This window comes from Lampris incognitus, chromosome 2 (genome assembly GCF_029633865.1).
Source record: "Lampris incognitus isolate fLamInc1 chromosome 2, fLamInc1.hap2, whole genome shotgun sequence".
NCBI lineage: Eukaryota > Metazoa > Chordata > Actinopteri > Lampriformes > Lampridae > Lampris > Lampris incognitus.
In genome coordinates, this window is record NC_079212.1 from 83,662,165 (window position 1) to 83,680,171 (window position 18,007).

General features: G+C 45.0%; 1 protein-coding gene across 1 annotated transcript in view; it reads left to right on the forward strand.

Moving 5' to 3' along the window:
* gdf11 (growth differentiation factor 11) overlaps positions 1-16,844 on the forward strand; it is a 77,400-nt gene extending 60,556 nt beyond the window's left edge. The window contains exon 3 of the mRNA XM_056272815.1: positions 16,464-16,844. Coding sequence (XP_056128790.1) covers positions 16,464-16,844 — 381 coding nt within the window. The remainder of the gene's footprint in view (positions 1-16,463) is intronic.
* The last annotated feature ends 1,163 nt before the right edge of the window (positions 16,845-18,007 follow it).

Genomic DNA, 18,007 nt, shown 5'->3' on the forward strand with positions numbered 1-18,007 from the left:
GATCAGATCATCAAGGTAGATCAGGAGATGGGTGAAGTTCAGATCGCCAAAGCAGCAGGTCATGAGTCTCTGGAAGGTGGACGGAGCGTTTTGAAGGCCGAAAGGCATTCTGTTGGCTTCAAACAGCCCCATGGGAGTACTGAATGCTGTTTTGTGTTTGTCCTGCTCCGCCACCTCTACCTGCCAGTATCCAGATGTGAGATCAAGTGTTGAGAAATACTTTGCTTGACCCAGAGCCTCCAGGGCCTCCTCTATTCTGGGCAGTGGAAATGCATCTCTTGTGCTGCAGGCGTTAAGCCTTCGGTAATCGATGCATAATCTTAGTGATCCATCTTTCTTGGTAACAATCACTACTGGCGAAGCATATGGACTCTTACTAGGCCTGATAACTCCTGCTGTTTCCATTTCTGTCAGCAACTTCCTCACATCCTGCCACTGTGGAGGGGGAATCTTGCGGTACGGGAGTCGAAAGGGCTTTGAGTCGACCAGGGGGATTTCGTGCTGCACTGTTCGTAGTCCATTGAGTAGTGTGAGAACACCCCCATATTCCTCTCCACAAGCTCTTTTAGGAGGGCGCGCTGGTGCTCATTCTCCACTGCTGCTTCACTTATGTCCACCCCACCACTGCTCACAACTTGGTTCAGACACCGGTATGTCTCTTTGTTCTCTTCATTTTGATGACAACCCTGTTCCGTGGCTGAAAAATCCACAACACTGTCCACCAGGAAGGCGCTGGCCAGCTGTGTGTGTGGTTTGATTGTGACAGTTTGTTGGGACAGGTTCATCACTCTGACAGGAGCACAGCCTTTCTTCACATCTGCAAGAACTTTGGCGACCATAAGGTCCTGAGGAAGCCGAATGGAGGCGTGGCCTTCAATTAGCGCTGTGTATGTCTTTCTTTGTGGGCCAGCTTTGATTTTGCACATTAAGTCCATCTCTTTCCCTCCCGGGATGCGTATTTTACGGCCAGTGTACACAGCAGGGCCCACCATGTCGTCTGCTCCTGTATATTCAGTGTCGCCAGTTTCCAGTAAAGCTGTGTACCACTCTGGATGGCTTTCCTTCACCCGCTGAAGATATTGCTCCCCATAGGTTGCTTGGAGGTGCCTCCTGGCGGCACGGACGACATTAGTTCCCACAAGCAGTGGGACGGAGGAGCGATACTCGGAGGCAGGGACAACAAAAGCCGGCACACTCTGGAACTCTTTCCCCAGCACCATCAACTTAACTCGCAGGACACCAGAGTAAGGCACATCCTGACCTGCTGCACCTGCTATGGGTATTTTAGAGGGCCGTAGTTTCTGTCCATGGAGGTCAGGGTGGTTGCACCAGTATCCGTGAGTAATACTGGTTACCTGAGAGCCGGAATCGATAAGAGCCCTGCACTTTAATCCATTGACTTCCACCTCACCCTCATTCCTGGGACCCACAATAGGAATGTCCTCTACTCCATCATCAGTATCGCTCACCTGCAGTGGGGGGTCTTGCTGCTTGCCCATGGTTGCCCCAGTTACCACAGGCCCTAGGCGTTTAAATGCTGCGTTGAGTGGGGTGTGGTGCTCTCCACGGAGGTCGCAGGCTGGGGTCGGTGAGTCCAGGGCGGACTGGGATTTGGGAGCACCGCTCGACATACTCGGGCTATATGCCCTTGCTTCCCACACCGGTAGCAAACAACACTGGAGCCCTGAGTAACTGTTCTGGGAGATGGTTGGGGCCTTAGTGGGGGTGCAGGGGCTGGTGCAGGGGTAGGTGCAGCAATTCTCAACTCAAGGTGAGCCAACTTGGTCGTCTGTTCTTCTTGGCTAAGAGCTAATTTCTTGACCATATCTTTAAGCTCTGTCCACTCTGAAGTGTGTTTTGACCTTTCTGACCTCATATTGGTATCACATTCTGATGTGATCTGCACCTGGGCGAGCGCTTTCTTTGTCTTGTGTTGTGACTGGAACTTCTGAGTCTCTTTTGCAAGGTTTCTAAGCTCTGCTTGCAGCTCCCGGAAACTCAAAAGCCTGGGCTTCATTGGTGCGATCCTTGCATACACCATCTCATCCATAAGCCCTCTTAGAAACTGTCGAGTGAGTTTACTATCACGATCAGGAAATTGCCTGCCCCCTCTCTGACTTTCCTCTACCGCTCTCAGTGTTGCCTCCAGAGCAATAGCATAAGAGCAGGCAGACTCTCCGGACCTCTGGCTGCGCTCATAGAAGTCGGCTAGTGGATCAAGTGAGCCTTGTGTGTCGCTGTATTCAGCCCTGAGCTCCTCATACGCCTTCTCTGGAGTCTGGTCGTGGGGGGGTATGTTCAGGACTCGCTTCCTGGCCTCACCGCTCAGGTGTCGCACAACAGTCGGAAAGCGGAGGTGTGTGGGGAGCTCGATTGCCTCCAGAAGGTACAGCATATCACGAACCCAGTCTTCTGCAAGTATTTTGCTGTCTGGATTGCCAGTGAAGATTTGGACATTTTTTACCTGATGAGTTTGCATGAACCCACCATATGCAGCTGGTGGAAGGGTTGTGTTGGCTGCGGCTCTGACGACAGCATTCATTGGGGGCTCATACGGACGTGGGTGCATGTGCAGGGTGGTGGATGGGTGTGGTGGAGGGTGTTGTGGGAGTGTGTTGTGGTACATGACAGCTCGAGGGTCTGAGGCAGGGGCTGTGTGGTTAGGGGCTACATGTTGCACTGCTAGTGGGGTGGTCACCTCTTGGGGGTAGAGGGCAGCAGGCTGTGACATATGCACCTGGGGGATTGATCCATGCTGCAAACTTTGAAGGGTCTGGCCAGTAGAAGAGGGGTAGCTCATAATGTTCATCATTGGTGGCATTTGAAAGCTTGGCATGAGGGCCTGGGGCACAGGGGGATTATATGCAGGACCAGTGTAGACCTGGGGTTTAGGCTCGGCAGCAGGGCTTTGGTAAGGAGGGGTGTCTGGGTGAGTCATGGTAGGCCGCTGTACAGTTTGCATTTCCGTGGAGGTGGGGCACGAGAGGCTGTGAATGGGCAAAGGGTGTGTGTGCTGGTTCACACTGGCTTGGGCCGGGGGATTAGGTTCCACTAATATCTGTACAGCTGGAAGGGATGCACTGGGCAGGCTGTAGTCTGGCCTGCTGTTTCGGTGGATTGGTTTGGCAGCTGGGCTGCTGTCAAAACATAGTGAGGGTGCTTGCATTGGAGCTCTAGAGGCTGGCAAGGTGGGTGCATGAGCTGGAGTGGAGTAGTGAATAGGGTAAGGTGACAGTATTGGGGGTGGTGGAGTGAGTGGTGCACTTAGTCCTGGGTATGGGGGCTGCTGACTGCTGTGGTGGTCTTGAGGGAGGATCAGCTGTTGGGTGGTGGTGGGGCTAGTGAAGTAGTTGTTAAGCTTTGGCCTCACGGATTGCTGTTGATTTGCAGCACTGGTGGTTGTTACGCCCTTGCTTGAAAGGTGGGGTTTTGTCTGAGCTGGAGAGTCACAGTTGTGGCTGGCTGTGGGCATCGGGGGCAGTTGGGAACCCGGTGTGGCAGCAGAGGCACCTTCTTGCTTTGACTGATAATCTGCATAGTCACTGAACATTTTGATATTTTTTTTCTAAATCACTATGACTGGTGTAACTGTTGGTGTCAAAACACTACTACTACTTTCGGCTGCTCCCGTTAGGGGTCGCCACAGCGGATCATCCGTTTCCATTTCTTCCTGTCTTCTGCGTCTTCCTCTGTCACACCAGCCACCTGCATGTCTTCCCTCACCACATCCATAAACCTCCTCTTTGGCCTTCCTCTTCCCCTCTTCCCTGGCAGCTCCATATTCAGCATCCTTCTCCCAATATACTCAGCATCTCTCCTCCACACATGTCCAAGCCATCTCAATCTTGCCTCTCTTGCTTTGTCTCCAAACCGTCCAACCTGAGCGGTCCCTCTAATATAATCGTTCGTAATCCTGTCCTTCTTCGTTACTCCCAGTGAAAATCTTAGCATCTTCAACTCTGCCACCTCCAGCTCCGCCTCCTGTCTTTTCGTCAGTGCCAATGTCTCCAAACCATATAACATAGCTGGTCTCACAACCATCTTGTAAACCTTAAATTTAACTCTTGCTGGTACCCTTCTGTCGCAAATCACTCCTGACACTCTTCTCCACCCACTCCAACCTGCCTGCACTCTCTTTTTCACCTCTCTACTGCACTCCCCGTTACTTTGGACAGTTGACCCCAAGTATTTAAACTCAGATGTCTTTGTCACCTCCACTCCTTGCATCCTGACCATTCCACTGTCCTCTCTCTCATTCACGCATAGGTATTCCGTCTTGCTCCTACTGACTTTCATTCCTCTTCTCTCCAGTGCATACCTCCACCTCTCCAGGCTCTCCTCAACCTGCACCCTACTCTCACTACAGATCACAATGTCATCCGCGAACATCATCGTCCATGGAGACTCCTGCCTGATCTTGTCCGTCAACCTGTCCATCACCATTGCAAACAAGAAAGGGCTAAGAGCCGATCCTTGATGTAATCCCACCTCCACCTTGAACCCATCCGTCATTCCAACCGCACACCTCACCATTGTCACACTTCCCTCATACGTATCCTGCACCACTCCTACATACTTCTCTGCAACTCCTGACTTCCTCATACAATACCACACCTCCTCTCTCGGTACTCTGTCATAAGCTTTCTCTAAATCTACAAAGACACAGTGCAACTCTTTCTGGCCTTCTCTATACTTCTCAATCAACATTCTCAAAGCAAACATCGCATCTGTGGTGCTCTTTCGTGGCATGAAACCATACTGCTGCTCGCTGATCGTCACCTCTCCTCTTAACCTAGCTTCTATTACTCTTTCCCAAATCTTCATGCTGTGGCTGATCAACTTTATACCTCTGTAGTTGTTACAGTTCTGCACATCGCCCTTGTTCTTGAAAATCGGTACCAGTATACTTCTTCTCCACTCCTCAGGCATCCTCTCACTTTCCAGGATTGTGTTAAACAATCTAGTTAGAAACTCCACTGCCATCTCTCCTAAACATCTCCATGCCTCCACAGGTATGTCATCAGGACCAACTGCCTTTCCATTCTTCATCCTCTTCATAGCTGCCCTCACTTCCTCCTTGCTAATCCGCTGAACTTCCTGATTCACTATCCCTACATCATCCAACCTTCTCTCTCTCTCATTTTCTTCATTCATCAGCCCCTCAAAGTATTCCTTCCACCTTCTTAGCACACTCTCCTCGCTTGTCAACACATTTCCATCTCTATCCTTGATCGCCCTAACTTGCTGCACATCCTTTGCAGCTTGGTCCCTCTGTCTAGCCAATCGGTACAAGTCCTTTTCTCCTTCCTTAGTGTCTAATCTGTCATACAACTCGCCATACGCCTTTTCCTTTGCCTTTGCCACCTCTCTCTTTGCTTTACGCTGCATCTCCTTGTACTCCTGTCTACTTTCTTCATCTCTCTGACTATCCCACTTCTTCTTTGCCAACCTTTTCCTCTGTATAATTTGCTGTACTTCCTCATTCCACCACCAAGTCTCCTTGTCTTCCTTCCTCTGTCCTGATGACACACCAAGTACCTTCCTAGCTGTCTCCCTCACTATTTCTGCAGTGGTTTTCCAGCCATCTGGCAACTCTTCACTACCACCCAGTGCCTGTCTTAACTCCTGCCTGAACTCCACACAACAGTCTTCCTTCTTCAACTTCCACCATTTGATCTTCGGCTGTGTCTTCACTCGCTTCCTCTTCTTGGTCTCCAAAGTCATCCTACAGACCACCATCCGATGCTGCCTGGCTACGCTCTCCCCTGTCACCACCTTGCAGTCTCCAATCCCTTTTAGATGGTGCCTTCTACATAAGATATAGTCCACCTGTGTGCACTTTCCTCCACTCTTGTACGTCACCCTGTGTTCCTCCCTCTTCTTGAAATATGTATTCACCACAGCCATTTCCATCCTTTTCGCAAAATCGACCACCATCTGTCCTTCCACATTTCTCTTCTTGACTCCATACTTTCCCATCACCTCCTCATCACCTCTGTTCCCTTCACCAACATGTCCATTGAAGTCCGCTCCAATCACCACTCTCTCCTCCTTGGGTACCCTCTCCACCATGTCGTCCAACTCATTCCAGAATTCTTCTTTTTCATCCATCTCACACCCAACTTGCGGGGCATATGCGCTGATAACATTCAGCAATAAACCTTCAATTTCCAGCTTCATACTCATCACTCTGTCTGACACTCTCTTCACCTCCAGCACGCTCTTGACATACTCTTCCTTCAGAATTACCCCTACCCCATTTCTCCTCCCATTCACAGCATGGTAGAAGAGTTTGAACCCACCTCCGATACTCCTGGCCTTACTCCCCTTCCACCTGGTCTCTTGCACACACAGTATGCCTACCTTTCTTCTTTCCATCATGTCAGCCAGCTCTCTCCCTTTACCAGTCATAGTGCCAACATTCAAAGTTCCAACTCTCACCTCCACATGCCTACCCTTCCTCCTCTCTAGCTGCCTCTGGACATGCTTTCCTCCTCTCCTTCTCCTTCGCCCAACAGTAGCATAGTTTCCACCGACACCCTGCTGGTTAACAGTACCGGTGGCGGTCGTTGGTAACCCGGGCCTCGACCGATCCGGTATGTAAGTCTTATTTATGATCCGCATATTTCATTTGGCAAAGATTTTACGCCGGATGCCCTTCCTGACGCAACCCTCCCCATTTGTCCGGGCTTGGGACCGGCACTAAGGATGCACTGGCTTGTGCATCCTCAGTGGCTGGGTTGGTGTCAAAACAGATGACTATTAATGATTCACTGTGTTCACAGAATAAGTTTAGCTGTGTATGCAAAATCTCCCCTTTTTTCTTTTTTTTTCAGTAAATATATCAAAAAACAATAATCACTATCAACTCAAAACTCACATTAAACTTGAGTCAAAATCAGATGGTCAATACACAACCCTTAACCGAAACCAAAAAATTATGAATGATATATATCAGCATAATGTTAAACACAGTGTTCCTATAGCAGGATCTCACATAGCACACTTTTACACAACTCAAATAACAGTTAAGTTTATCGAAATATCATAAAAATTCCTCAAATGGATATAGCAAGCTTTCAACAGTCTTTAAAGGATATTTGAAGAGGTGAGTATCTTGCCAATGCTGCAGCGCCGATGACAGTAGTTCAGTCCACCACACTGTCCAGTCACTGAAGGTCACGCAGTTCAATGCAGCAGCAAAGGCGAGGACGCGAGTCTCTGTATCTCCTTGGATCTCGAAGCACCACGATCCGGGTCACGGCACCATGATGTAACCCGTACTTTGCGTTCGGCCGTCGTCTCCCTACACGCCCTGGGTGGGACTCTGCGTTGTGTTTGTTGTAGTATGATGTTTGCGTGGAAAAGGAAGGAGGCGGAGGCTTGTGATCGTGGCTGAGACCTGGACACTTTATTGGCACTCGCTTACACTTCACCTCTCATCAATCAGCTGGCCTCCTCATACTCACAGCTTCCGGCAGAAGAAACAAAAAAACATTTTTCTTTCTCAATAAAATTAAAATAAAAAGTGCAAATGTGCAAATAAACACATCTCATATCAAAATGCTACCTTACGGCAAAACCAAAGCAAATGTCATCCATTATAAATTAAATAAGGCACTTATTACCCATAAAATTAAACAAAAAAAACCATGGATAATCTGCTCAAATAATACTGCATCCTGCGTTATATGCCATGCTAATGCTCAACAGGCTAGCCAACACTTTTTGTCACATTTCTCTTGCCAAATACAATGTTCAACATCAAACTTTAACTAGATTATAAGCAAACTTGTCTATTAACACCACAGAATAAACAGTTAGACAATATGTGCGATATAAATCAATATTTTTATGATAATGCAGACCGCCAGTAACACTGCTCACCTTCCGGCAGAAGAAACAAAAAACATGTGATCAACGTAGCCTTTTGCCCGGGGCAAGATTTAGGGGTACGGTGTTGCAAAAGGGACAAACATCGCCATTTGCGGCATTCCCAGGGGAACATACAGCGTAACAGTGCCACCCTTTGGCGGATTTACATTACTACCTTACATATAGAGAGAGAGAGAGAGAGAGAGAGAGAGAGAGAGAGAGAGAGAGAGAGAGAGAGAGAGAGAGAGAGAGAGAGAGAGAGAGAGAGAGAGAGAGAGAGAGAGAGAGAGAGAGAGAGAGAGAGAGAGAGAGAGAGAGCAGTTAAATATATTTTGTTGTGAAAAATGTGCCCTTCCTTGGTCTCGTCAGATCCGACTATGGCCGGACTCGATGAAGCAGCAGTAATTGGCAACGCTGTCTTCCGGGAGGGGGCGGAGTCGGCTTGTGTTCGTCACATGAATGCGTCTCTGTGTGGGTGTGGGGAAAAAGCAGTGGTTCGGTCTTGATTCTCCTTGTCCCGGAAGTGGCGAAGCGTCTCCTTCCAGACTGCCGGCCGGGGGGGTGCAGCTGCCGAACGCATGCAGTACGAGGGTGGGTGTTTGAACTAGAACAGGCATCGATTGGCCACTAAACTGGGAGAAAAAGGGAAAAATCAGAAATAAATGTAAAAAGAAAAAAATGAAAAATGTGCCCTTCATAACCCAAAGTGTTATTCAAATTCCAGGTGTTTGGCATACTTGTGTGATGCCATTCTCACACCAGAAGTTACCAGAAGTTGGGGGAAAGCTGGGCCTTGCATTAAGGAGGTGTTCTGCAGCTATAAACTCAATCATCATCTATTTCTGTTTTCACTCTTTCACTTAATTTTGTTGGATTAACAACCACAAATCACGGGGCGTCCGGGTAGCGCAGCGGTCTATTCCGTTGCCTACCAACACGGGGATCGCCAGTTCGAATCCCCGTGTTGCCTCTGGCTTGGTCGTGCATCCCTAAAGACACAATTGGCCGTGTCTGCGGGTGGGAAGCCGGATGTGGGTATGTGTCCTGGTCGCTGCACTAGCGCCCCCTTTGGTCAGATGGGGCGCCTGTTTAGGGGGGAGGGGGAACTGGGGGGAATCTATTCTATGGCGTCAGGTGAAAAGAAGCGGCTGGTGACTCCACATGTATGGGAGGAGGCATGTGGTAGTCTGCAGCCCTCCCCGGATTGGCAGAGGGGGTGGAGCAGCGACCGGGACGGCTGGGCAGATCGGTGTAATTGGCCGGGTACACTGGGGAGGAAAAAAAAAGGGGGGGACATCTAAAAATCAATGATCAGCAGACTTGGACGTGTCCTGGACTTGATCTACATATGTTTTGGGGACGTTTTGACTGTAGAGACCCGTTGTTTGTCGTGCTCTGTTGTGCTTTTTGATATAACTCGTGAGACTTTAAGGATGAGGTCATATTTTGCCCTAAAGCAAAACTGGAGGAGAGACACAAGTCTAGTTTCAAACCTCCCAGTGTAGACCTGCGTTTTAGGCCAGTGACACTTGTTGAGTAAGAGAAGGTTTACTTAGTGGTGATGTGGGTCAGATCTTCACAATGCGTAGCAGAGGTCAGCTCTGGTGTCTCGGCCAATAAACCGCTGCTCTCTGACCACACAGCAGTATGCAGTGTTGCTCTTGAGAAGAAAAGAGGCAAGATCTTAAACACAGGCATGTGTACAAAAATAAAACAAAACACAACAAGCAAAAAAAAAAAAAGAAGATAGTCAAACTCCCCTTTTCCCTGATCCTCTGGGCCTTTTTTTCTCCAACAAAAGCCCTAAAGATCAGGCTGACATGCTTTCACCCTGGTGGCTTTTCAGCTTATTTCCTCTTTTGAAGGCGTCACAAAAAACGATGCTGGAGCCCAGCTGGATTCACTGTGGGGAGAGGAAGGCTTTGTAAAATAAACATGATGAAGTTAAACATTTGCTCCTCTTGCTTTACCCAAAGGTCAAGGTTATAGCAGACTGCAGATGACTTCATGGATGAAACCAAGTATATCAGGTTAACCGTGCTATAGATAATGATAATAATAATAATGATAATAATAATACATTTTATTTGTAGGCACCTTTCAGAGCCCTCAACACACATTACACAACAAAGTTAAAAAACAAGCAGCATTGTATCAGACAGCACCAAATCAAAAAAAAGTTAACACAACAGATAAGAATAAAATCATCTGCACAAAACTCAGTGAAACATGGATCAGACGGAATATGCCAGTTTGAAACGGTGGGTTTTGAGATGGGATGTGAAGGTTGAAAGAGAGTCAATGTTGTGAATGTCTTGTGGGAGAGAGTTCCATAGAATAGATGATATAGAATAGATGCTGTAGAATAGATGCTATACAATAGATGCCATAGAATAGATATCCAAGTCCAGTTGCACCTGATTCAACTCCTTTGGATAACCATGACCTGGATGAATGAGAACATTCACAGACATAGAATAGATGCTATACAATACATGCCATAGAATAGATGCCATAGAATAGATGCTGTAGAATAGATGCCATAGAATAGATGCCTAAGATTCTATAGAATATATGCTATATAATAGATGCCATAGAATAGATGCTATACAATAGATACCATAATAGAAGAAGCCATAGAATAGATGCTGTATAATACATGCCATAGAATAGGTGCTATAGAATAGATGCTGTAGAATAGATGCTATACAATAGATGCCATAGAATAGATATCCAAGTCCAGTTGCACCTGATTCAACTCCTTTGGATAACCATGACCTGGATGAATGAGAACATTCACAGACATAGAATAGATGCTATACAATACATGCCATAGAATAGATGCCATAGAATAGATGCTATACAATACATGCCATAGAATAGATGCCATAGAATAGATGCTGTAGAATAGATGCCATAGAATAGATGCCTAAGATTCTATAGAATATATGCTATATAATAGATGCCATAGAATAGATGCTATACAATAGATACCATAATAGAAGAAGCCATAGAATAGATGCTGTATAATACATGCCATAGAATAGGTGCTATAGAATAGAGGCCATAGAATAGATGTCATAGAATATATGCTACAGAATAGATGCCGTAGAAAAGATGTCATAGAATAGATGATGTAGACTCGATGCCATAGAATAGGTGCTATAGAATGGATGCCATAGAAAAAGTACGATAGAAAGATGCCATAGATTAGATGCTATAGAATAGATGCCATAGAAAAGATGCCATCGAATAGATGCCATAGAATAGATGCCTAAAAAAGCTGCTATAGAATAGATTCTGTAGAATATATGCCATAGAATAGATGCTATAGAATAAATGCCATAGAAAAGATGCCACCGAATAGATGCCTAAGAAAAGCTGCTGTAGAATATATGCCGTAGAATAGATGCCATAGAATAGATGCTATAGAATAGGTGCCATAGAATAGATGTCATAGAGTAGATGTTATACAATAGATGCCATACAATAGATGCCATACAATAGATGCCATAGAATAGATGGCATAGAATAGATGCCTTAGAAAAGATGCCGTAGAATAGATGCCATAGAATTGCTGCCACAGAATAGATGTCATAGAATAGATGCTATAGAATCGATGCCATAGAAAAGATGCAATACAATAGAAGCCATAGAATAGATGCCTGAGAAAATAAGGTATAGAATAGATGCCATAGAATAGATGCTATAGAAAAGATGAAATAGAATAGAAGCCATAGAATAGATGCTATAGAATAGAAGCCATAGAATAGACGCCCAAGAAAAGATGCTATAGAATAGATGCCATAGAATAGATGCCTAAGAAAGCTGCTATAGAATAGATTCTGTAGAATATATGCCATAGAATAGATGCTATAGAATAAATGCCATAGAAAAGATGCCACCGAATAGATGCCTAAGAAAAGCTGCTGTAGAATATATGCCGTAGAATAGATGCCATAGAATAGATGCTATAGAATAGGTGCCATAGAATAGATGTCATAGAGTAGATGTTATACAATAGATGCCATACAATAGATGCCATAGAATAGATGGCATAGAATAGATGCCTTAGAAAAGATGCCGTAGAATAGATGCCATAGAATTGCTGCCACAGAATAGATGTCATAGAATAGATGCTATAGAATCGATGCCATAGAAAAGATGCAATACAATAGAAGCCATAGAATAGATGCCTGAGAAAATAAGGTATAGAATAGATGCCATAGAATAGATGCTATAGAAAAGATGAAATAGAATAGAAGCCATAGAATAGATGCTATAGAATAGAAGCCATAGAATAGACGCCCAAGAAAAGATGCTATAGAATAGATGCCATAGAATAGATACCATAGAATTGGTGCTATAGAATAGATGCCATAGATTAGATGCTATAGAATAGATGTCATAGAAAAGATACCATTGAATAGATGCCTAATATTCTATAGAATAAATGCTATAGAATAGATGCTATAGAATAGATGCCATCGAAAAGGTTGGGCAGGTTTGGTCACTTAAGTTTTGTGAATAGATACAGGGACATGCTGCTTTAAAACATATATACGTCATCCTTTTGGCAAAGAATTTATTCACATGTTTCAATATGCAGTAGTACAATGTATATATTATCGTATAATGTGTTGTATAGTATAATGTAGTGGTCTCAGATTTTCAGTTCCTCATTGATTGCAGAACTCTTTGCAGGCCATCCAGACGTCACAGCGGTTCTGTAGGTTTGGAATGGAACAGTAGCCATAACTGTTGACAAAGTCCAGGTCAACATTTAATCAATACAACAAAGCGTTTGTGAACGTTTTCATGCATGATATTTTGGAGGGGTCATAAAACAAGCTTTTATTCATTTCTGCTGGAAATAACAAACTTGATTATAGGAAACACTATATATTTGATTAAGAAAGATAATAATGAAAATTTAAACCACTAAAAGAAGTCCAGATGAGATCACCAGGCAATGTGACTTTTAACGGCGTTTATTATCAGTGCTTATAGTTTTAGGAAAACCTCTTCTCAAAGGTTTGCTCACAATATGTGTGAGAAAACGTAGAGCATCATTATTGAAACTGCAGCGGTTATTCATGTACAGCTAACACTAGCTTCCTCCCGAGGAGATGTTGAGATGCTGAGCAAGTCAAGACGGAGCCTAAAAAGCATCACTGTTCTGACACAGTGCACAAAACTGATAATAGTCCAATCATTTGAGTTTATTTTCTATTTTGGCTTTTCCATCAAACTCAACTGAATTAGGAGAAACCATACTACTGTAGCACCCGCAAACAATTTGAAGTGAAACAGCAAAGAGGTCACTTTTTTCACTGCTTAGCATGTCAGGATGAGCATCCAGGTCATCTTCAAGCCACTACTTCTTTTGACACACTGTTAAGATATGAAGAAAACTGACATTGTACCTACGTCACAGCCACTTACAGTCTAGGACTGGCTTGTAGTCGTGTTACGCCTAAGCTAGGCAGTAAAACACCTGACTGGAGGCTTAGCAGTGCCCAGTTTGTGAATAGCGAGTTACATTTTAGGTGGACCATTAAGGCACACCCTAACAAGTATGGATAAAACTATATCACTAAGCTGAGTAGGCAGGCAAGGCCCAAACGTAGTTCTGTTGACATCGTGATTTGAATTAGTTTTGATGACATTTCATTTAATAAACCTTTCAGATTGTAAACTCTGGACTGTATGTGGTAACTGAGCTGCAAAACCAAGAAGAATTATGAGAAAAAAAGTTTTGTAAAGTAAAACTCCAATATTTACTATTAAGGCAGTATTATGACTTTTTTATTCCCTCCTTACCTCGGATATTCTTATATTTAGTTTTTATTTAAGGTACAGCGGTATCAAATATTTCAGCGGTATCAAATATTTCAAATACAGGTCGTCAGTTGTGTTTGACACTTAATTGCTTCTACACCTTTGATCTGCCACACTGTGTCCAGCTGAGCAGTACAGCACATCTCATCCCATCTCATCATCAGCTGCTTCTCCGGGGTCGGGTCGTGGTGGCAGCAAGCTAAGTAGGGCACTCCAGACGTCCCTCTCCCCAGCAACACCCTCCAGCTCCTCCTGGGGAATCCCAAAGTGTTCCCAGGCCAGATTGAACATGTAGTACCTCCAGCGAGTTCTGGGTCTACACCAACAGGGTCTCCTCCCAGTTTGACGTGCCCAGAAAACCTCCAAAGGAAGGCGCCCAGGAGGCATCCTAATCAGATGCCCGAACCCCCTCAACTGGCTCCTTTTGACGCGAAGGAGCAGCGGCTCTACTCCGAGCTCCCTCCGGATGTCCGAGCTCCTCACTCTATCTTTAAGGCTGAGCCCAGACACCCTACGGAGGAAACTCATTTCCTCCGCTTGTATCCGTAATCTCACCCTTTAGATCACTACCCAAAGCTCCTGGCCATAGGTGAGGGTTGGAATGAAGATTGACTGGTAAATTGAGAGCTTTGCCTTCCGGCTCAGCTCCCTCTTCAACACAAAGGTCCGGTACAACGTCCGCATTACTGCTGATGCTGCACCAATCCGCCTGTCAATCTCCCACTCCTTCCTACCCTCACTTGTGAGCAAGACCCCGAGATACTTGAACTCCTTCACTTGAGGCAACAACTCATCCCCAACCAAGAGGGAGCAATCCACCATTTTCCTGTAGAGAGCCATGGCCTCAGACTTGGAGGTGTTGACTCTCATCCCGGCCATTTCACACTCAGCTGCAGACCGCCCCAGTGCGCGCTGGAGGTCGCATTCTGATGAAGCCAACAAAACTACATCATCTGCAAAGAGCAGAGATGCAATTCTGATGTTCCCAAAACCGGACACACTCCTCACCTTGGCTGCGCCTTGAGATCCTGTCCATGAATATCACAAACAGAATCGGAGACAAGGGACAACCTTGGCGGAGAGCGCCACCCACCAAAAACGTGTTTGACTTAATGATTTATATTGTTGTGGACATAGAAATCTTATTTCATGACTTTAAACTTTAAACAATAATCTTCACAATTTAACAGTTAAATTTCATGCGGTCTCGATATTTTAAAGATTTATTTCACTATTTATGAGCCCACTGGGTGCACTGGCATCTTAAGACAACCATGTTTACCACTAGCCATTGTGGACTGCCCATTGAGATCAAAAGTTTGTCCTAATTACTGTACAGATGTGTGTGCGTGTGTGTGTGTGTGTGTGTGTGTGTGTGTGTGTGTGTGTGTGTGTGTGTGTGTGTGAGAGAGAGAGAGAGAGAGAGAGAGAGAGAGAGAGAGAGAGAGAGAGAGAGAGAGAGAGAGAGAGAGAGAGAGAGAGAGAGAGAGAGAGAGAGAGAGAGAAAACGATGGAACTGGTGGACGATGTCTCCAGGTCACAATGACAGTGAAAGGCGGATGAAGGCTGCAACAGAGGGTGATCCCCAATCATCTTGGTTCTCCATGCCATTGGACTCTGGCCACCTCCTGCCAAGGACCATGTGGTGGCTGCAGATGCATCAGCCACTCCATGTAAAAAGCTGTCACACGCAGGCGTCCTCCCATCATGCGGCTCCAGGATCGGCCTCTACATCCACCTGAAGACGCAGAGGGAGGATGGTCATACTCGACCCTGAGTGACCGCCAATGATGATGATGGATGGATGGATGGATGGATGGATGGATGGATGGATGGATGGATGGATGGATGAATTGCATTTATTTAGCGCTTTGTGTGCATGTGTGTGTATGCGAGAGAGAAAGAGACAGAGTGCATGTCTTTAATGAAGGGTTACTTGTTTTGCTGCTGTTCAACAATAAAGAACACTGTTTGGAACAATTTGTCTGTTTATTTGGTAGTCTTGACCCAGATGCTATCAGGCTGAGATACAACAGGCTAGGCCTTGCTATCAGTGTATTATGCTGGGCAAACATCTATGGCATTTGCGGGTCGGGTCGGGTTTGGGTGGTTAGTTAACGCACATTTTAGCAGGTCAGGGCGGGTGGGATGAGTGCAGGTGTTAAAAATCCCTGACCCGCGCATTACTACTGAACCACTATATAAATGTGGCTTATACACCGAAGTGACTTGTGTATGTTTCTTCCCTCGCAACAACACATTTTTGTGTTCCGGTGCGACTTGTAGTCCGGGAAATATGTTTTGTTTTTTCTCATTTTCCTCTTTCAGATAAAGTAGCCCTCCGGTTTAATAGTTTTGCAATCAGAAGCTGATAGAAGCTTGTCCCAAAACACAAGTACCTTACCTCGAGAGTAGGAAGGTCATGACACTATTTAATGCTGTGAATGAGTTATGAACGTTTTTATGTTGATAATCAATATTATGATTTAGCTATAATATAAGGATTAAAATATTGATTTCTGCCTTTTAAACGATTTAAATTTTTCACATAGTCCTCTAAACAATTCAATTTCATCTATCCATACTACCTAAAAAAAGAGCCCATATTTGAACTCTAGGCTCATGTATATACTCTTGAACTCTAGGCTCATGTATATATTCTTCTTGAAATCCTCACACAGCTAGTGTTGTTCTCTTATAACCACCTCTCCCTCTCCATTTTGCCCACCCCTTTCCCCTGATTCCAGCAGCCATTCCTGGAGGTGAAAGTTCTCGAGACGACCAAACGCTCTCGGAGAAACCTCGGCCTCGACTGTGACGAACACTCCACCGAGTCTCGCTGCTGCCGCTACCCCCTGACAGTGGATTTTGAGGCATTCGGCTGGGACTGGATCATTGCCCCCAAGCGCTACAAAGCCAACTATTGCTCTGGCCAGTGCGAGTATATGTTTATGCAGAAATACCCACACACCCACCTGGTGCAGCATGCCAACCCTCGGGGCTCCGCTGGGCCCTGTTGTACCCCAACCAAGATGTCACCAATCAACATGCTCTACTTCAACGACAAGCAACAGATCATCCACGGCAAGATCCCGGGCATGGTGGTGGATCGATGCGGCTGCTCGTAGGAGGGTAAAATGGAGGGAACATCTTTGTGTATAGCCACCATTGCATCATACCACCTAAATTCCTTATGGAAATTGTCTTGGCACCAGAATCCACTCCCTTGGCACCAGATCACGTTTACAATGCCACAAAACATCTCACTGGACTCCCAATTTTCCAGTAATTAAATCGATTCTAAATGTAAAAAAGGTATTAATGAAATATTAAACAAAAAGGACTGAGTGATAGAAGTACATTTTGAATGATTTAAAGGGGGTGTCTTTGTGAAGCAGCTTCAGAAAATGGTAAATAATACAAAACTATGTAAAGTGTGTTAGTTTTGTGGTTGTTTATCCTTGAGATTGTGTAAACGATGCCATCTTTGTGAAATGTCCAGGACAGTGGATGCAGACAGAAGGAGACATAAGCATTTACTTCTTTTTTTTTGAGCAATTTTGTTTCTGAGGAAAATAGGTGATCTGAAATTTGTGAAATGCTTTATTTTGATGATACACTTATTGGTAGGATTTGATCCACACAAAAAAAGCTTATAAATGGACATGACGGAAATTATTTTGCAATGTATCACTTAAACAAAATCAGCAAAAGGAACAAAACAAAATGTCCTGGCGTGCTGATGTATCCTATTTAGAATGAATCCAAAATCTTGTTTGGAAAATTTAGAGATGTGCTCTAAAGATTTTAAGAGTTAAAAAAGAAAGAAAACCAAACTTACACCCTCTATTTATGTGTAACACCCCAGTGTGACATTCTTGCGTGTCCACAAAACCTTTCACAGTTACTTTGATCTTCTTTTATATGTAGTCTTGTAAAACACAAAAAGAAAAAGAAAAGGGAGGGAAGAGTTTATACTATTTTACTCCATCTTTAAAAGTGGACAAATAAAGGCTTGTTACTGGAGCTTTTCCTCTGCTCTGCACGGGGACATGTAGTGAGTAACAGCAGCAGTACAGAGTGGTAACACAGTGCAGTACACAGTGGTAACACAGTGCCGTATACAGTGGTAACACAGTGCCGTATACAGTGGCTATACAGTGCAGTACACAATGGCTATACAGCGCAGTACACAGTGGCTACACAGTGGTAACACAGTGTAGTACACAGTGGTAACACAGTGTAGTACACAGTGGTAACACAGTGGTTACACAGTGGTAACACAGTGGTT